This window comes from Canis aureus, chromosome 26 (assembly GCF_053574225.1).
Source record: "Canis aureus isolate CA01 chromosome 26, VMU_Caureus_v.1.0, whole genome shotgun sequence".
Classification (NCBI taxonomy): Eukaryota; Metazoa; Chordata; class Mammalia; order Carnivora; family Canidae; genus Canis; species Canis aureus.
Genome location: NC_135636.1, coordinates 31,887,385 through 31,908,414, shown reverse-complemented (window position 1 = coordinate 31,908,414; position 21,030 = coordinate 31,887,385). Strand labels below are relative to the sequence as shown.

The 21,030-nt window shown below is 42.9% G+C and overlaps 1 protein-coding gene across 4 annotated transcripts in view; it reads right to left on the bottom strand.

Moving 5' to 3' along the window:
• CTNNBL1 (catenin beta like 1) overlaps nucleotides 1-21,030 on the bottom strand; it is a 161,853-nt gene that overhangs the window by 23,435 nt on the left and 117,388 nt on the right. For all 4 annotated transcript variants that reach the window (XM_077873122.1, XM_077873120.1, XM_077873121.1 and 1 more), the window contains exons 12-13: nucleotides 5,300-5,397; nucleotides 3,150-3,230 (exon numbers count right to left, since the gene is read on the bottom strand). In XM_077873122.1, coding sequence (XP_077729248.1) covers nucleotides 3,150-3,230; nucleotides 5,300-5,397 — 179 coding nt within the window. The remainder of the gene's footprint in view (nucleotides 1-3,149; nucleotides 3,231-5,299; nucleotides 5,398-21,030) is intronic.

Genomic DNA, 21,030 nt, shown 5'->3' with positions numbered 1-21,030 from the left:
ATTCATTACTGATCTGACAGTCAATGTCATCAAAAGCCTGAGAAATAAGCATTCATTCGAGTCAACAAATATTTGCTGAGTTCCCAATGGGTGTAGGACATCCAAGTTTAATGGAGATGAGGTGGGGTGAGGCACAAATTGTTTATGACTTAAGAGAGAAGAGTGCATGAAGGAGAGGTGAAAAAGAGGTCGTTTTGTTCTGAGTCACTTTACACCTGCCAGGCGGCTGCATCTGCCAGGACGGAGCCCAAGTGCTGGCAGAGAGCACGGCTCATAAATGCATCCCTCACGCACACCCCCCCCACCCTGCCCTGTCTCTCTGAGCAACACTGAGGCTGCTGAGCACTAATGGCCTTGGAATGTTTGCCAGTGCCCAGCAAAATGGCCTTGGCATCAAGGAGACAGATGTTTGTCGGGGAATGGCAGGAGCCCTGGTGCCCAGGGCACACAGCAGCTCTGTGAAGGCTGGGGGAAGAGTGGCTGCGGCCATTACTCTCCGTCAGTGCTAATCAATTTCACACCCTCTTCAGTGCTGATAATAGATAATCTTGTGGGAAGCGGGCCAAGTTTCCTAACAGCCACATGCAAGCTGCTCCCTCACGCCCAACAGCTTACTTGGTCTCCATCAGAAAAACGTCTACTCCAGCTTCCCCTCAAATGAAGTCTATGATGGTGCCAACACTCTGGTCTGTTAGGGGGACTCCTTCTGGGACAGATGGCAAGGAGGATACCCTCAGGAGAAGGGCTGCCTGGCTAGCTTAAAAGCTGTACAAGAAAGACAAAGGAAGCTAGGAGCGCCAAGCAGCAGCAGCAGTATGCTTTACACTTTGTCTTTATAACAACCCCAAAAAGGAAGTGTTATTTCCATTTTACACATGAGACAAAGTTTAGAGATCAGCTCATTTGTCCAAGGTCTCAGAGCTAGGACATGGCAGAGCTGGAATCCAAATCCAGGGATTTGTGACTCCCCACTCACCTAACCTTTTCTTGGAGGTTGCTGTTCCTCTGATCAACCCCTCACTGCACTTTAATCCACCCCACTGCTAAAGCTGGCAGGGTTACCAAAGGATGTGCACTTGAACCTGAGAGACAACATTAAGTTGAAGGGATCACCTGAGAGATCACCTTTGCTGAAACCATGTTATAGCTAAGAAACTGGCTACATGAAGCCTGGTGACAAGCCATGGCCACACAGTGACCAAGAGATGGTACCTGCTTAAAATTATTAGGTTCCCTCAACTCCCAAGTGCTCTTCCTATCCCTGAAAATCTCCAGCAGGCAACACAGGTCCTCTGTCAGAGCTGGAGTTCTGTCTTGTGACCAGTTCCCTACAAAAGTCTCAGGAAATTTCAATTTCTTTCTAATTATCATTCAGATGAAGAGAGAAAGAAGACATTACTCTGGGACTTAAATAGGCACTAAGTGTCCAGCACACACAAGTTACTGTAAAGGGAAGAAAAGATGGAAAAGGAAACCCTGTCAAAGAATAAAATAAAGGGGGCGGGAGAGTAGAACAAAAGAAATGGGTTTGCCACATGGTAGCATCTGAAGTCCAGCCTCAGAATGCAGAGTCTCTGCTTTTTCTTTTCTTTTCTTTCCTTTCCTTTTCCCTTTCCCTTGCCCTTTCCCCCTTCCCTTCCCTTCCCTTCTCTTCCCTTCCCTTTCTTTTCTTTTCCTCTAAAGATTTATTTACTTATTTATTCATGAAAGACACACAGAGAAAGAGATAGAGAGGCAGAGACACAGGCAGAGGGAGAAGCAGGCTCCATGCAGGGAGCCCAACGTGGGACTCAATCCCAGATCTCTAGGATCACGCCCTGGGCTGAAGGCGGCACTAAACCGCTGAGCCATTGGGGCTGCCCGAGTCTCTGTCTTTCATCTGGTAGGAGTATCACTGTATAAATGAAGAATGTCCCAGTCAGTCAATTCAATCAATCAACAAACATCTGAGGACTTACTAGGTGGAGGGAAATAACGAGAACAGTAACCACAGCTACCTGTCCACCAGCATTCATAAATGAAGGTATAGCTTGTGAAAGGGGAGGGGTGGATACGAAGGGGTGAAGAGAAGCAAGACACAGACCCCAGGGTCACTCTCTCTTCCCAGGCTCTGGGCTCTCGCCTGGCCTGAGGGCAGATGCTAGTGTCGCTCCCTGTGCACGTGGCCCCACCCCATAGCTTCACTGCTCTGACAGAGCCAGATGCAAGCAGGTGCTGGAACCGGCTCTCCCACTGATGAGGGTCAAAAGCCTCCAGTGCATCTTTAAGGCAAGAACGAAAAAAGAATGGAGTGATATAGTCGATAAAGATCACAAAGAAAATGAAGTCTATTATCGACTTTGAAAAAAAGCAAGGAAAGGATCCTTCGGCAATGTGACCAAAGACTGAGGAATGTCTTATGGGGATGAGAATACAGACTTGACATTAAACAACATGAATGCTTGTCCTGATGAAGGTGATAAGTGAGAAGGGTAGAGGCCAGAGATGGCAGAGAACAAAATGGAAGCAGGTGGAAAGTACAGAAGGCAGGACACCAGCACCACAAGCACAGCTCCTCGAAAAAAAAACCTGACAGGTTTCGTCTCCCTCAGCAGCCACGAGCAGAAGCAGTTCGGGTAGTCCTCTGAAACCTGACATGCAGGCTTTGCTGCAGTGCATCTAAGCATTTCTCTGGGTCTCCAGTTTTACATCCGTCAATGAGAGACCTCGAACATTCCTTCTAGTCCTCATGCCCTGTGATCACCCTCTCCCTCGGTGCTTCCCTTATGGCTGCAGAAGCCAGCAGGAGTGTGAACCAATATGGACTCTGCTATCTCTGCCAACGTGGTACCAAGTCACAGCACTGCACTTGGCCAGATTTTCTGAGAGCAGCTCATGTCAGGGGTACTGGTGCTGTCCCCCAAACCCCCGGGGCCAGACAGGGATCAACCCAACACATCCTCCCTCTTTAATAACTTGCACTGCTATTAGAAGAGCAGGTATAACCACTGGCAGACTGTTACCTGCTGTGCTCTAACAACAGGTTAGGTGGCACGGGAGGGTAGACGACACCTGTACCCTTGGCCTGTCCTGTGGGCACAGAGAAGGTACAAAGGGACCCAAATGGAATGCAAGTCAATAGCCAGCAGAAGATAGGCAGGGATACGTACATGTTTTTCCCCTTCAATCTTCTTGTCCGCCACCTGCATTGCGTCCAGATACTTAAAATGCAACTCCATCAGTCTGTCAACCTGAAAGAGAGATATTTCAGACATGAGTGAGAAGGAAAAAGAATACCAAGGCAAGAGAACAGTGGGGCTCCCATTCATCTCACTGTCACTCTTTACAATAGGAGACCCACTCTCCCACTTCTAACATCAGGGATGAGCTCTGCTTAAGGAACACGGAAGGAATAGGTTGAAGAGCTGGGGCAGAACAACCCAACACCTGGGTTGGGTGTGGTGTGAACATGGGCCTATTTCCCAAAGGACGCTGCATTCCCAGCCCTTCTAGGGCTCCTGTGATTTTGAGTTGTTAAAAGCAAATAAATAAATAAAAATTCAAGTCCCTTCTTGCAAAGAGAAGGAGCTTGAAGTTACATACTTGGTATTCACTTAGAACTTTATAGAAATTTCTTTTTTCGAACTGAAACCTTTCATGTTCAGATCCTACCCCAGAGCTGATCTTTTTTTTAAAAAGGTCTGAGTAAAATCTCTTTAGTTGCTTTCGAGTCAGAAGAGAGTACAGGAAAAAAACTCTTTCAGCAACTTAAAAAAAGGCCCTGACTTCTGCTCACCAATAACTTAAAAATCAGTTTTCAAGTTAGCAAAAGTCATACTTCAAACATGGCCTGAGGAACATTTGGTGGGTTTGAAAAAGTTTCATTTTCCCTAAGACTTCCAAAGACTGAACAAATACTGTGAAACCAGCCTAGACTTCTAAACTATCTCTTTACTAGGTTGGCACCATCACGGCTCTTGGCAACCCTGGTATTTACTCAAGAGCTTATAGTGGTTAACAGCAGATGGTGCTTCAACACGGCTTGAGAGTCCAGGAGGACTGTGCCCAAACCCTCTCTGGATAACAATGATGACCCCAAGATCTTACAATCTTACATATTTCAGTTTATGGAGTTTTTTTTTTTTTAATGGAGTATTTTCATGTCTATTATTTCCTTATACCTTAATAAAAAATCTGAGAATGTAGGCAGGAAAGATAGTGACCTTAATTTTAAAGATGAAACTGAAGCACAGATGTTAAATGTCAGCAGGGTGACACAACTGCTAAGGTGCTCTGTGCCTAACCTCATGACAGCCTCTTCCCTGTGCTATGCTGCTTAGTGAGGCTGGAAAAAAGCTCTGACGCAAGCTCAGAGAGATAGTCATAAACCTCTCTCCATAGGATGACGAGCTTTCAGCCTTACCTTGGACATGGGAAGGAAAGAAATCATGGTAAGTCATAAAAGGGGCTTTGGTCCTTGATTTTATTCATCTAGAATGAGCTAACTCATGAGGGTGGCGTGACTATGGTAGACTGTGATCATGGACAAGTGACATAATGTCTCCAAGCTTCAGTTTCCTCATCTGCAAATGTGGACAAAAGCCATACAGAAGGTAAACCCCACGGTGCTGGGAGAATACATGCAACAACGAAAAGAATCTGCTGAGTCTATCAATCCACAGGAATTATTAAATACATGGTGGCTCTTGTTACTGTTAAAACTCTTATGGTTTGGCCTGCTAAATCACAATGTGAACGATGCATCTAATCTCATTCACGTGATCATTCCCTATCCCCTGGGCCACTGAGGACAAGTTCACAGAATCTTATGTTCACACCAGTATCTTCCATCGCTGCCACCTAGGAAGGCCTCATTTAGTCTCCCCCTCTTTGACTCTTCGATATGGGAATTAATGTGTCCATTTCAAAGACAGGGAAAACGAGGCTCAATGTGGCACACATGTTGAAAAGAGCAAAACCAGGTTCAAATTCAGCTATCTGAATCCAAAGCCTACAGTTCCTGATCACTTTGCCATGCTGTGCAACCTCCAACCCAAATCCAAGTTCATCCCACTCTCATTGGGTCTAAAAATCTCCCTAAGATACTAGTTGCTGCTGCCCTAAGGTGCTACTTCTCCCAGAAGGATGTATGTGGAGAAGAGAGGCAGGATCACCAGAAAAACCTGAGACCCAAAGCCATGCCGGCAGATATTTTAGGGCAGGGGTGCTCAGCTCAGCACCTCCTGGATTGCATCATAAAGAGCACCGCCGCCCCCCACCCCCCCCAGCCCCAGCCTTACCGCACAGCACGCACACCCACCTTCTCACTGTCATTTTCAGTGAATTTATTCAGAAGCCGGGTTCGCTGCTGCCCTCTCAGGTTCCGCAGGAGGGAGGCCAGGATCGAACAGACATGCTCTGGGTTGGGAAGGAGAAAAGGGAACATGCTGTGATCAGAGCGGTAATTATTACCTCTCTTCAAGCCTGGTCTGGTTCTATTGGAAGAGGAATAAGTAGGCCTTCCCTGACTGCTGCTATTGATTAATAAGACAAGAACTTAAATTGTGTCATTCGAAACCTGATCTTCACATGCTGCACAAGAAACGTATTCAAAAGGGGTGATATCCTCAAGGACAACTTGAGTGAGTGAATCAAAACTAAGTTAGAACTTCTTGTCTGCCTGGAATTAACTGATTTTTATTGTCCACAACAGAACCTTAAACTACTGCCCCATTTATAGAAATAACCTGCAAACAGAGCATGAATGTCAGCTCTGAGATGAGTACATAATGAACAAACAAGGTGTCTTCAATCATATTCTCAAATCACCTCATCATTTCCCCAGGTAAAAATCCCAGAATTAAGTAAGAGACACGATAGGGTGCCAGGGTTATCACTTCCATTCTGGTACAGCTAAAACTCCTTCAAGTTTGAAAGCAGCTGGCCAGTAAGTACTTCAAAATGGTAACAATGCTTTTCGAGTTCAAATAACCCCCAGGCTTCTATTATGAACTACTATTTTTCTACCTTGGGAAGAAGAGGGTAATTGAAGGGTATATTATAGGCTTTAGCTGTGAAGAGATTCTTTTCTTTAAAAAGAATTTTTAAAAATCAAGAATAATGACCTTGAAAAGGAAGCGGTGAAAGTCTAGTCATGGAGAAATGGCAGAGTGAAGTTTATTTTGAAATAATGCCCACAGTGTGGGCAACAAATATTCTATTTGAAAAGTGACTGACGAACATCTTCACATGTCAAACCTCCCTTGAGTTCTCAGAAAGTCACCAATTAATTAAAGCCACCGGTAAGCATGCACCACCATAGCAGACAGGTGTTTCTCTCTCACTGTGTCAGATGCATTCCCTGCCTCTTCATGTCCCTAGTCCCCCACTGCTGGCAGTAGCCTGGCACCCTACCGTCTATCTACACTCATCTTTCTGGGAAGCCAGAAACTAGTCCCACAACTATAAAAACCATCTACATGCTGACGGTTCCCAAACTTGGGTCTATGGGTCAGTCCTGTTCTTTGAGCAAAGACTCGAGTGTTCACCTTTCTACCTGCTCTCTCCACGTGGTTGTCAATAGGTCGTTTAAACTGAACGTGTCCCAAATCTAGCTCCTCATCTTCCTCCTCAAACCCCTTCCCCAGTCTTTTCCACCTGGTTAATGGCCATCAGGTTCTCTAGTTCCTCAGGCTGAAAAAGGAGATGTCTCTTATTCTGTCCTTTTTCATATGTCCCACAGGAAACCTTGTCAGCTTTACCTTCAAATTATGCCCAGAATCCCACTTCTTTCTGCTGCCTTCACTGCAGCTACTCAGGTCCACACCACCATCATCTCTTGCTTGAAATATTCAACAGCCTACTAGTGGGTCTCTGTTTCTGCCCTTGCCCTCTCTGGTCTAATCTCTAAGAGCAGTCAGAATGATCCTTTAGATTAGAACCCAAAGTCAGATCCCATCATTTCTCTGTTTAAAATATTCTGTGGGCTCCCCGACTCACTCAGACTAAATGCTGTTTCTAACGTCAGGCAAGCTCATGGTCTGGGGCCTCTGTACTTGTTTTTGCCACCTAAGATACTCTTCATCAGCTTACCTGCCTGGCTCCATCTTCATGCTCAGTTTTACTCAGCTATCATTTTCTCTATGAGGCTCTTCCTTGCCCCCATTAAAAGAGAAAAACCCACCCTGACATTGCCTAGTTCCAAATCTTGGCTTTATTTTTCTCTTCAGCATGATTACCTTCTAAAACATTGTTTTATTTATTTATTTGTTTAGTTAGTTCATGATCTCCCTTCAATTAAAATATCAGCTACTCAAAGGCAGGGATTTCAGCCTGCTTTTTTTTGTTGGTATATCCATCTCTGGTCCCAAAACAATGCTCCAGGTTCACCCCAATAATCTGTGTGAAGCTGAGACTGAGGTGGTACAATCAACATCTTGAACAAAGTGAAGGGGGCAGAGAACAGGGAGTAAGATGGGGTGAGAGCAGAAAGTGGGAGAGTGGACAGAACAGGACCTGTCTTCACAGGAAAGCAAAAAATGTCATGGAACCCAGGGTAAGGATAGTGAACCCAACAGCTCCACTCAGGGTAAGAAAGTAGAACAAGCAAAGGCCATTTTTGGAGGCACATGTCAGGGAAAGCCCTCTGACCTCTGTGCATGCCAAGGAGAAGAGACAAAGGCAGAGTAGGGGACATAATCAGTTCTACAATCTTAGGCTCTGATCTCTTCAGCCGGTGAGCAGTGTGGGACAGGCCATAATCAATGCAGTGAATTCTAACAGCTCAGTTCTGAAAATTTGAAATAACTCAGCAATAACAACTGGCAACAATCTCCACCTGTATACAGGACAATCTGACAACCACAGAAGAAAAAGAAATTAGCGAGAGTTCTCATAGATTATCTGAGCCAAATCTCTCATTGAATAGACAGGGGGAAGAGCCAAGTGACTGGTCTAACTGGTGAAAGAGGCAGAACTCAAACTTCAGAATACTCAATCATTCACCAACCATTTTTGTGCTTGACAAGCACTTGGTGCTCAGGGCCTCCAAACAAACAACACATTATCCCTGACCTTAAGGAGCCCCTTATTTAGTGGGGAAACAAAACAACGATTACAGGGCAGTGTGACAAGTCCCATCCTCGAGGGAGGCAGAGGGGACTTGGGGAGCACAGAGAAAGGAATATCTCACCTAAAGGATTCCCACTAGAGGTAACAAACAACGGAAAATTTTCAAAAAGCCCCAAAACAACACCTATGGCTGACTACTAGGTAGAGAAGAGGAGAGAGCATTGCAGGCCAAGGAACAATACATGCAAAGGCCAGCTTGGATAGAGTGTCATATCCACATGGAGGAGGTCGCAAGGCTAGATCATGCAGAAAAATGGCAAGGATCCATCCATGAATTTTAAGCTGGGGAAACACAAGATGAAATCTGAGTTTAGACCAACCCTTGGCACTAAAGTCCTTTTAGATATGAAGATCAGGAAAATGTTTCTCTCTCCTTCCTTTCCTTCCCTCCCTCCCTCCCTCCCTCCCTCCCTCCCTCCCTCCCTTCCTTCCTTCCTTCCTTCCTTCCTTCCTTCCTTCATGAGAGAGGCAGAGACACAGGCAGAAAGAGAAGCAAGCTCCCTCCCTGTAGGGAGCCTGGCATGGGACTCCATCCTGGGACTCCAGGATCACGCCCTGGGCCAAAGGCATGCACTCAACCACTGAGCCACCCAGGCGTCCCAAGGTTTCTCCTTCTCCTTCTCCTTCTCCTTCTTTCTCCTTCTCCTTCTCCTTCTTCTTCTTAAGGTTTCTCTTTCTTCTTCTTCTTTTTTTTTTTTTAAGATTTTATTTATTTATTCATGAGAGACAGAGAGAGAGAGAGAGAGAGAAAGAGAGAGAGAGAGAGAGAGAGAGAGAAGAGAGGCAGAGACACAGGCAGAGGGAGAAGCAGGCTCCATGTAGGGAGCCTGATGTGGACTGGGTCCCAGGACTCCAGGATCAAGCCCTGGGCCAAAGGCAGGTGCTAAACCACTGAGCCACCCAGGGATCCCCTGTTTCTCTTTCTTGATGAATTTTTTGTGCTTATCAGGGTTCCCTCTTTGCTTTGGCTATGAGGAAGCTCAACTATAAGATGCAATCTCTTTTAACGCCTTATTAGTGATTTCCTCCATGATCCACCAATGGATTTTGAAATAAAAAGTAATGGGGGTGCCTGGGTTGTTCAGTTGGTTAAGCATCTGCCTTTGGCTCAGGCCCAGGGTCCTGGGATGGAGTCCTGCATCAGGCTCCCTGCTCAGTGGGGGAGTCTGTTTCTCCCTCTTCCTCTGCATTTCCCAGCTTTGCATTGTATGTACTCACTCTTTTTCTCTCTCTCAAATATGTAAATAAAATCTTAAAAAAAATAACAGTAATGGATACACATGGTAAATCCAGACTATACCTACACAAAGGTATAAAATTCACTTAACAAATATTTATTAACAAATATTTATTAATATTTGTCTTTTCCTATATTCTTTTCATTACCTTTTCTTCTCTCCCAGGGGGAAAAAAAAACCCTACAAGGTATCTTTTGGTGTACATTCTCAGAGGACAGGGGAAAAAATATATCTAAATATATCTAAAAAATAAAAAAAATAAATATATCTAAAATATATATAAAAATATATATCTAAAATGTATCTAAATATATTTTTTATATTTAATATTAAAATATTTATATATATATTTTCCCCATAAGTACATACTTCTTTTTCTAATGGCTATCTAGAATTTCACTGATCTTTTTATCATAATTTAACTAGTGCCCCACTCCATCATGAGTATTTTAGGTGGTTTCCAGTTTTTGGTTGTTTGTTTTGGTTTTGCTATTAGAAATAATGCTGTTGGGGATCCCTGGGTGGCTCAGCGGTTTGACACCTGCCTTTGGCCCAGGGCATGATCCTGGAGTCCTGGGATCGAGTCCCATGTCAGGCTCCTTGCCTGGAGCCGGCTTCTCCCTCTGCCTATGTCTCTGCCTCTCTCTCTCTCTCTCTCTGTGTCTCTCATGAATAAATGAATAAAATCTTAAAAAAAAAAAAGAAAAGAAATAATGCTGCAATAAACATCCATATACACAAATTGTGGCATGTATGCTTTTTTTCTGGCATGAATATACTTCTGCATTTGTATCCTTATGGCAAATTACTAGCAGTAGAATTGGGTGAGTCAAAAGGTATTCATATAGAATATATTGAAAGACACTGACAAATTATCTGAACAAAAAGGTTGTACCAATTCTATGTCTACTCTCAGTATCTCACACACACATAGAATGGAATCAGAATATTATATATATTATTCTGTATAATTGTATATATAATTATATATAAATTATGTATTTATATACAATATAAATAAATTATATACAATATAAATACAATAAAAATAAATTATATACAATATAAATATATTTATTTATATACAATTATACAATATATATAATTTATATACAATTATAAAGAATATCTGTTTTCTCCTATCTTCACTCAGATTGGATACTATCCAACTTAAAAATTATGACAGCCAGCTGGTGAAAAGTGGATCTTCTTCTGATTAGCATGTTTTTGTTCTTAGTATGAACAAGGTTAAGCGGCTTTTCTGATGTTTACTGACCACTTGTATTGCTTTCTGAGTGAGCTGCCTGGCCTTACTGCCAATTTGATTTCTATGAGCTCTCTGTAAATTAAGAATATTATCCTTCTGTCATATATGTTGCAAATATTTTCCTCAGTTTGACATTTGTGTTTTGACAAATTCTTTTTCAAAGCTAAGGTTTAGTATCACCATACTGTTTCACTATAAGCAGCTTTGAATTCCTAGTTGAAAGTAAGTAGGGTACAATAATAACTGTCACCAATTGTGTATCTATGACAGTAGGCTTATTTGAGTCTATATATAATTTTCTCATTGAATCCTTACTACTAAGCTAAGAGAAAGGTACCATTCTCATCTCTCTTTTATAAATGTAGAATCCAAGGTTCAGAGAGGTTAATTAACTTACTTAAGGGTCACATCCTTCAGCCAGCAGTGGGAGCTTAGAACCCAAGATGCCTGACTCTAAACAGTAAGCTTTCCTACTATGTTGTTATACGCTTTCTAGATATAAAAGATAATCACCAAAGCTTTTAAAGAAGAAAGATAAAAGATACCAGAAACTAAACCATTCAAAGCCTGAATAATGTGCTTCATGTGGGGCTCATTGTGTCCAAAAGATTGGCACTATGTAAATGTGGATTTAGAAAAATTTTAACAGTTTTAATGAGAGAAAATGAAGTAAAAGGCCATATGGAATAAGATGTGAATAACAACTCCTCTTCTTTTACTGAATTATTCTTTCCAGAAGTGATTTCTACCAGAGTCCAAATAAAGAAGACTTTGGGTTTTAGGCAGTTCTGCAAATACTGAACCAGAACTTATGAAATTTCTCTTTTAAGCTTGCTGATTAAGATGGAGCAGAAACAGCTGTAAGAGAACATTCTCTCTATCCCTGAACAAGATGGGAGGGTAGGGTGTCAGTGTAATAGTGAGGGTATCAGGAACTGTAATTTTCTCTTCCTTCTTTCCTTCCTTCCTTCCTTCCTTCCTTCCTTCCTTCCTTCCTTCCTTCCTTCCTTCCTTCCTTCCTTCCTTCCTTCCTTCTTTCTTTCATTCTTTCTTTTTTAAGATTTTATTTACTTATTCATGAGAGACACGGAAAGAGAGGCAGAGACACAGGCAGAAGGAGGAGAAGTAGGCTCTATGCAAGGAGGCTGATGCGGGACTCGATCCCGGAAATTGGGATCACGTCCTGAGCCAAAGGCAGATGCTCAACCGCTGAGCCACCAAGGTGTCCCAGGAACTGTAATTTTCAAAGAGGAAAATGTAATATACAGAATAATCATCTTTTTTGGCACTGGATCATATTAGCATGCATTTCTACAGCTCATCCCAGCCTGGAGCAGGAGATACCTTGATCAATTGCAGTGGTATACACTAAGAACAAATGGCATTTACCTATTTGGGATTTTAAGTAAAGAACAAGTTGTCAATTTCAAGAGCCCTGAAGCTGCCTAAGTACCTTCTGTCTTTCTCTCTCTGGGTACTGTGGCTGGGTGTAGGTCACTGGTGCCTGACAGACAGGAAAACACTTTAGCCACCCCAAGTTTTACACACACACACACACACACACACACAGTTTCATTAGCCACTAATAAATGTAGCCTCCCTAGGAACAGATTTCAGCCCACGGTGGTGTCAATTTTTCATGCACCAAGAAGATGAGGAGAGCTGCCGGCACAGAGAGCAGGGGAGATAACAGGTTTATCTGCTGGCCAGCACTGCTCAGCGGCTCTGTCATTTCGACAGGATAAAATGGAGGCGAAGGATGGCTATGGAGCTGTCAACGCAGATGGGGTGGATGTGGTGACTCCCACTGCAGAGAATAACCTCTGAGGCAGGACCCAGGGAGAACAAAACACACACAAGGAATTCACAAAGCTTCCAAGAGGGGAAGGTCGAGCAAATCTACATTTTCAAGTCACTAGGTAGGGAGGTCGGGGTCTTGATGGAGTACTATGGAGCCAGTCTCAAAACACTGTCAGTGTGAGACCCTGCCTGCCCAGTGCCAGGCTCAGCAGTCAGACAACTGGCAGCCTCAGATACTAATTAGTGAAACTGCTTAGAGGAGTGGTTCTGGCCCCTCTTTCCTAGCTCAAATCTCTTTAAGGGCTTCTCAAGGATGATAAGCAATGGGTTAGAGCCCTGGGTATCTGCAAGGGAACTAAAACTTTGAATCTCTGGAGTCAGTCAGAGCTCTGTTATTTTCAGAGCTGGAAGGAGAATTAGAAATCTTTGGTTCAACTCCTCTGGAATTTTGAGTATAGAAACAATAGCCCTGATAAGGGATGTGATTGCTTCAGGTCAAAAGTACTGTTGTGGGCCACCGGAATCTAGATTTGCAATTTATCTTTTTTAAAAAACATGACAGAAACTTTTGAGAATCTGATGAATCCTTATGCATGCTATCCCTTGCAAAACATATACACAAATGTGACATTTCCATGGAATTTCAGAGTGTTCCCATCTCTTGGGGATGGCTCCTTGGTTATGGGCTTATGATCTACTATACCCAGATCAGAAGTGTTTCTAGAATGGCACAAACTAGGCTGTGGCAGTCACTCCAACTAGTGTGTCTTACAGGGTGTGCTGCTTTTGTAAAGAATGATATGGACTGTTTCCCATCCTCATTCTTAAAAAATGGTGGTCAAACTCCCAGGAGGATTTCCTCTCTCTGTGAGGAAAGCTATTTATCCATAGATAAGCCCATTAACAAGCAGGCCTACTAGTGGCCCACCACTGAGAAAGACACATGGGTAGGGGTGCCTGGGTGGCTCAGTGGTTGAGTGTCTGCCTTTGGTTCAGGTTGTGATCCTGGGGTCCTGGGATCGAGTCCCACATCAGACTCCCTGTAGGGAGCCTGCCTCTCCCTCTGCCTATGTCTCTGCCTCTCTCTGTGTCTCTCTCATAAATAAATAAATAAAATCTACTTAAAAAAAAAAAAAAGACACTTGGGTACACCAAGAATTCTAACTTAGGAGTTAGAAAGGTCAACAAATTTTCTTAACAAAATTTTATTTATTTATTTATTTATTTATTTATTTATTTATTTATTTATTTATTTATGAGAGAGAGAGAGAGAGAGAGAGCAAGAGAGAGCACAAGCTGCAGGGGATGGAGGGAGGTTGAAGGAGAAGGAGAAGCAGACTTCCCCCTCAGCAGGAAGCCGTCACAACCTGAGCGACCTGAGCCAAAGGCAGACACTTGACTGACTGAGCCACCCAGGCACCGCCAGAAAGACCAACAATTAATTAATTAACCTTATGTGGAATTTTAGGGTCAGACAGACTTAGATGTGAATCTTACTAAACCATGGGCATATTATTTAATTAAGCCTCAGTTTTACTGTATGTAAAATGGAGCTGTCCCTTCCATCTATTAAATCCACTGTACCAAATAAGACAAGTCCACAGTAAGTACCCAATAGACATTCATTTGAGATCTGCTGTACTAAAGAGGAACATCACAAGTGAGTCTTTTACCCATGCTCCTGTGGTAGGACAACACCTAGCCCCTTCCTTACTGATCCTGATCGTATGCCTGACACTGAATGTGTTTCGGCTGCCTGTGCCATCCTCACTAACCAATGCCGAGAAAAATAGGAACTTAGGTGGCCCAACTTCCTCAGATGGTAGGGTTATTTTCTGTAACTCGAGATTTGTTCTAACCTTAAAATGGAGCAAGGCCAACTTCACTCAGACTCTTTAATCCTACAATAAATTAAAATAAAGTGCTTATGTGTGACTGCCTACAAAGTCAAATAATACAAGGTCTAGGAGACCTGCAGACAGCCCTGAGGTAGGCAGTGGCTCTTTACTAGTAAGCTGAAGGACACAGCATATCGAAGCAGAGATGGTCCTAACTTTTAATAAAAATAAATGTACTCGGCCATGGTAATCACTTGCCTTTTGATCTTGCTGTAGAACTGAAAACACAGCACGTGATCTGTAGAGGAAATGAAAAATATCTTCTCTTTTATGAGTCTTGTAACCACAGGACAATTAATTACAGGGTATGAAGTGGTGCATACACCAGCTATCCTTTACTTAAACTGCTGAGTACCTACTATGTGCCAGGCAACACAGCAAGTGCTGGGGCTACAGAGAGGAAAGAAAATAGTCCACCCTAAGGGAACTCATAATCCTATAAGCAAGGCTAAGAACTACACAGCTTCAACTGAGTACACAATAACCCAGCACACAGGGACTAAGCACAGCACGTGTGTGAAGGGTCTCTCTTTCAGTTGGGGACAGGGTAGGAGAAAGGAAGGAATAGGTAGGGATGGCTATACAGATTGAGACAAAAGGAAAACATCTTTCTCAGAGACCCCTAGGAGTGATGCAGAGCTGGGTGCATTACACTGGCAAGTGAACGGCTATGAGCTCATAGCTTCAAGGTCTCTGTGGTAAAGTTGGTAGAGAGACAGAGGCCAGGACTTGGGGTTATATGGGCACATTTAGTTCTTGGCAGTACAGATCTAGATGTACTCTTAAAATCAGGGATAAATGGACTATAGTGCATTAACAGGTCTCCCAAGGTAGGGACTGTGGTGGGAGATGGGGAACGAGGGGAAGAAGATGACGGGGAGCACAGTGACAATCCCCAAACCACTTCCCTATCTTTCTGTACTAGATAAGGGCCTCTAGGTGTCAGAGGTGTCCTGCTTGTACCTCTTGAGGTTTTGTTTCCATAAGGCCACCAAAAGGAATGGAGGCACTAGCAAGCTGAACTGCACCCCAGGAGGCAGCCTCCAGGGGTCTTAGACATAGGGACGGACACAGATTCATTCATTCATTCATTCATTCATTCATTCATTCATTCATAAAGTAGAACCCTACAATGTATAAGATACAGTGTTTGCGGACAAAGACATCCAGACACTGAATAGGCCCTCCAGGTACTTGTAGTCCATCATGTCTAAAATTACTCAACAGGAAGTAGTACTGAATGAGAAATGAGAAAGAGGCAGAAACTGAGAAGGCAAATACTCTCTTAGCCAGATGTCTGGGAAGACTGGTGGCAAGATGCCACGTGACCTGAGCCTGGGAGAAGAGAACAAAGCATGAAGAGCCTTGAACAGGGAAGGGCAATGGGAACAAGGGATCTCCAAGCAGATGGACAAGCATGAACCAAAGGAATTCAGCTGGAATGCATGGGGTATGAACAAAGAACCAGGAGAAGATCCGAGTAGTAAAGGGAAGGGGAGGATGAAAGGTGATGAGGCTGGAAAGGTGGGGGAGGAGGGTACATCATGGATAAACACAAATGCTGGACTATGGAAAGTGTACCCTGATCAGTGTCCTGATGGCCTGGCACTTAAGTACTGGCCCAGCCTGGCTGTTTGGACAATTAATTCAGGGCCCCTCTGACACCCACCCAGCTTCAGAGCCTACAACGTCTTCCAGCAGCCCAAATGGTTAAGAAAGATATGGGTCAGGCACAGCTCTATTCTTAGGATGGAAATGGTCCCTGTACTTCAACCATCAGTCTCATGCCTTGGCAAGATCTTGCAGGGCCACTTTAAAATTCAAGGCCATGCGACAGGGCTGCCTTTGTTTCCATGGAACATCTAAGGCCATTAGCTCTTTTGTCTTAAGGAGATCATACAGAAGTATTCTCTCATTTCTAAAATTAAAACCATCTTTGTCTTACTCCCTGTCCTTGCTGCCCACCTGCCCCTGAACTCCCCCGGATGGACAGATATCTTACTTTCTGGTAAGATTCTAGATGCAAACAGGATGTTTAAAATACCCTAATTAAACCGATCTTGACTTCAGCAGCGGTGTGCTGGAATACAGATGAATCTGCTTCATGCCCAGCACTAGCAGCTGAAGTAGCAGGAGGCCCTGTCAAATCAAGCCATAACATTACACTCCTCTGCCTTTATTAGTATTTTTTTCCTTTTTTACATTCCATTATAATGGACATCTGCTAAGCAGGAGATGTGGTAACCCGAGAAGAGTCACGCATATGTGCTCAGCCACTCCAGTTGAATATTGATGCAAGTCAAATCACTCTTCTCAAGACAGATGGATCTGTGTTAGCATCTATATATAGCCCTTTAAACACATATACAAAATGCATTTATTCCTATTCTTCATAAACATCCTGAATATGTGGTAGGCACTGGGCTAGTGATTAGGAACTTAAAGAGGGACTATTTATTATAAACCTACTATGTGCCTGCCTCTATGTACTCTGCATGTATTACTTCATTTAATTCTCACAACAATCCTTTGAAACATGTTTATTATTCTCCCCATTTTGTAGATAAGAAACTAAAGACTCAGCCAGGAAAAGAAGCTTGCCTCCCAGGGTTTCACAGCCAGGAAATGACCTAATTAGTTCCACTATAATAAAACTTGATTATCTTCCTCATGAGTTAAAAATAACCCATAAACGTATTTAAAAAGCATTCAATCTCACTAGTATTGTAGATAAAGTCATAAGGTAGAGTCATCAAATGAAATTTTCAAAACACTTGATGCCTGGAAGGCTGTAGGGAGGTGAGCACTCCTATACTGCTGGCCACACAAGTCCTAAGGATGTCATACTGAAACCACTCTGCTGTATGAATCTCCACAATAGATGGCAAACTCCTCAAAAGTAGAGCCCGTATCTTATTCATCTCTATACCTTCAGCATCTTGTCTTGCGCTAGCAGATTCAACTAATACTGAATGTGACATCCGAAGAGAACACCATGGCTTAAGAGTCAGCTGTCAGAGATACATATGCATAAAAAAGGGAATAACTGATTCCTTGAGAGGGTGTGGATGAATCAGGGAATTTTCAGTCTCCTCTGAAGAACGAGGAATTTATCAGAGAGACAAAGGAGGAACATCATTCTAGATAAAGCACAAGAGGCTAAAAGGCATGGAGGTAAGAATACAAGGTAGGAAAGGCTGCAGTGGGTGGGTGATGGGGTATAAGAGGAAGCCACAGAAGCAAACAAGAACCTTGCACACTCAATTAAAGAGGCAGGACTTTATCCCATAACACCTACAGATCGCATGATGGAGAATAAGCAGTATGATCAGATTTGTGTTCCAGAATGATCTTTCTGGAAGATTTACTAAAATTACACTGGAGGAGAAGCAGGACCAGATGCAGATTACTATAGAAACTTAGGAAACAAACACAATATACTGCATTTGGGTATATCTAACAGTTACTTCTCCCTGAGCAAAAACCAGAATAGTTAATGATCTTTCAGAAAGCAGCCCAGTTTCCTTGCCCCCTTCTCAGGGGAAGAACGAAAGTATGACATAAAGAATACCAGAAAAGCATTAAGAGACAGGGATTTCTAGTCCAAACTTTGAAAAAAATCTCTTATTTGGCTCTGAATAGGTCTCTTGTCCATCTACTCTCTGGGTCTCAGTATCCTTGTCTGTAAAGGAGAGAAATGGCCTGGATGATATGTAAGTAAGGTCTTGGGCAGCCCGGGTGGCTCAGAGGTTTAGCGCCTGCCTTCAGCCTAGGGTGTGATCCTGGAGAACCGGGATTGAGTCCCACGTCAGGCTCCCTGCATGGAGCCTGCTTCTCCCTCTGCCTGTGTCTCTGCCTCTCTCTCTCTCTGTGTCTCTCATGAGTAAATAAATAAAATCTTTAAAAAAAAAAAAATTAAAGTCTTCCCTAAATTGAATTACAAGATTCTACTTATCAAAAAGAGATGTGAACAACTAAGTGCCCCAGCAATTCCACTCTTAGATATTACTCAAGAGGCAATGAAAATACATGACCACAAAAAAGACTTGTACACAAAACAGTCCACAAAAACAATGTTCATGGCAGCTCTACTCAGGATGGTCAAAAGTCTAAGATAGCTTGTCAACAAAATGGAAAAATATGCCCATGCAATGGAATATTACTCAGAAACAAAAAAGAGTAAAAGTACTGATACACTCAACATGGGTAAATCTCAAAAAGAGTATGTTCAGTGAAAGCTTTATCCCCAAGGAATATTCATTCCCTGAGTCCACAGACATGAGGTTCTAGATGCAGTTCACCTAAGACATGGTGAATACCTCAGAACAGTGGATGCCTTTGTGAGATAGGGGAGGGACTTGACTAGGGAAGGGCATGAGGGAACTTTCTGGGTAGTGAGAACATTTGGATCTTAACAGAATATGTATTTGTCCAAATCTGCCAAAGTGCACTTGAGATGTGTACATTTCACTCTATGTGCTTTTATTTTATTTTTTAAAATTGAACTCTAGTCTATTAGCCTACTCCTAGGCTAATACTCCTGATGCGTTCAAGGTGAAGCATACTGATATCTGCAACCTCCTTTCTGCATCAAAAAATAAAATGGACAGATGAGAGAGATGGCACAGAAGTGCCAAAGAAAATAGAGTAAAATGTTAACTGTGGAATCTAGGTGGTAGGTATGTGAGCATTTACTGTACAATTCTTTCAACTTTTCTGTATGTTTGAAAATTTTTGTTAAGAATACATTGGGAAGAAGGCAAGAAAAAAAGTGAGAGATGAGTACTTGGAATATAAATGATGAGATTCCTAAAGGTTATTTTTCCAAAAGTACTTTTTAATATGTCTGTTGTTTGAAATTTTGAATGCATTTTCCATTGAAATAGGCCCACTGAAACCCATTTAACCTGAAATATAGCCAAAATTAATTCAGTATTCTCATTTTTCAGTTGCGATGAGATTCCACAAACACTGCCTAATCACCTACTGACTGCAAAGCAATATGATAGGTGTTGCTTTTGGTTGATTTATTTTCTCTTTCCCATGGGATTTTCCCCCTCCTTTCAGAGTTTGAGCACCACTATGGATTTAAAAAAGTGTTTAAGTGCTAGCTTAACTAATTTACAGCCTTGAAACTGTGGGAAAATATGCCTTGCAGCAAGAAAGGGATATATATGCTCAAAAAATACTTCTTTCTGCTATACAACTATTCTCCAAGGGCTTAGAGTGAAAAGAACAGAATGATGTGGTAGCTGGTAACTAACATTCCCTCTCAGGGTTTGAGCTGAAAGCATGAAGCTCCCTAGGTCAAGTGTTCCTGTATCAGGGAAGGCCCATATCTCAGATGGGTTGAAAGAGAGGTCCATGAAGCTTTAAGTGCCTGCTATGTGCATACCCAACCATCTCTGGTGGAAAATGACTCCGACCTATAAGTTTTCAATGGCTCAGACAATGTGCTTTGTCAGTGAAGCCACCCCATCACTCTAGTGGCAGCAGTGGGGGTTGGGAAATGATGCTTGTTCTGGTGGACACCATGAAGAATGGCCACCAGGGACTTTAGGAACTCTGAGAAGGCTTGGACAAACTCTACTGAGGAGAGATATTCTATGCCAACTGGCAGCATCCTGCCAGTTATCCACCCATTTTCTCTGATTCCTTACTAATAGAACCCATATATATGTGGTAATTTACCCAGCTTAAAAAAAACAAAGGCAGAGATCCCTGGGTGGCGCAGCGGTTTGGCGCCTGCCTTTGGCCCAGGGCGCGATCCTGGAGACCCGGGATCGAATCCCACGTCGGGCTCTCAGTGCATGGAGCCTGCTTCTCCCTCTGCCTGTGTCTCTGCCTCTCTCTCTCTCTCTCTCTCTCTGTGACTATCATAAAAAAAAAAAAAAAAAAAAAAAATTAAAAAAAACAAAGGCAGAAAAACAAACTATAGCTTCCCTTATAGCCAGGTATGGCCATGTGACTCACTTTGGGTCAAGATTTACAACAAAAGTGTATTTGGAACTTGTAGGAGGGGACATGTCCCCTTCTGCCCTGCCCCCTCCCCTTTTTGCTTTGGTGCTGTTTGGAATATAGACACAGTATCTGGAACTCCAGGCACGATTGAGACCATGAGACAATTTTGAAAGTAGAAGCCAGGCACATTTATCTATGTGTGCTGGGGGCACATTAATAAGCAAACAAATATCCCTGGCCCTCTGAGAAGGATGGCAGAACAGAATGACAGAAGGAACCTGGGTTCCTGATGACATCTTAAAGCTGCCAGGCCAGGCCTGACGTCTGGACTTGTTTTATGTGAGAGAAAAATAAACCTCTATTTGATCTATTTTACTTAAGTCGCTGTTATTTCCAGTCTCTGTTACTAGTAATCAACTGCATTTCCTACCTGATAAAACTAGCCTGGTAAGTTGTTTTCTAGAAAGTCCAAAGAGACAGTGTATGCCTAGAGGTCAGGTATTTACTCCAAGAAAGCTGAGTATACAGTTTCACTCGTTTTTGGAACTAACCACACATCCCAGTGGGGAAAGTCCTAAAACCAGGAGTAACTACTAGTAAGAAGGTACATTCCCTTTTTTTTTTCACCTCTTTGTCTCGAAGAGTTTATTATCATTATTTTTAAAGATTTTCTTTATTTGACAGAGAGAGCCCGCGCACGAGCAAGCAGGCACACAAGCAGGGGGAGTGGCAGAGGGAGAAGCCGAATCCCTGCTGA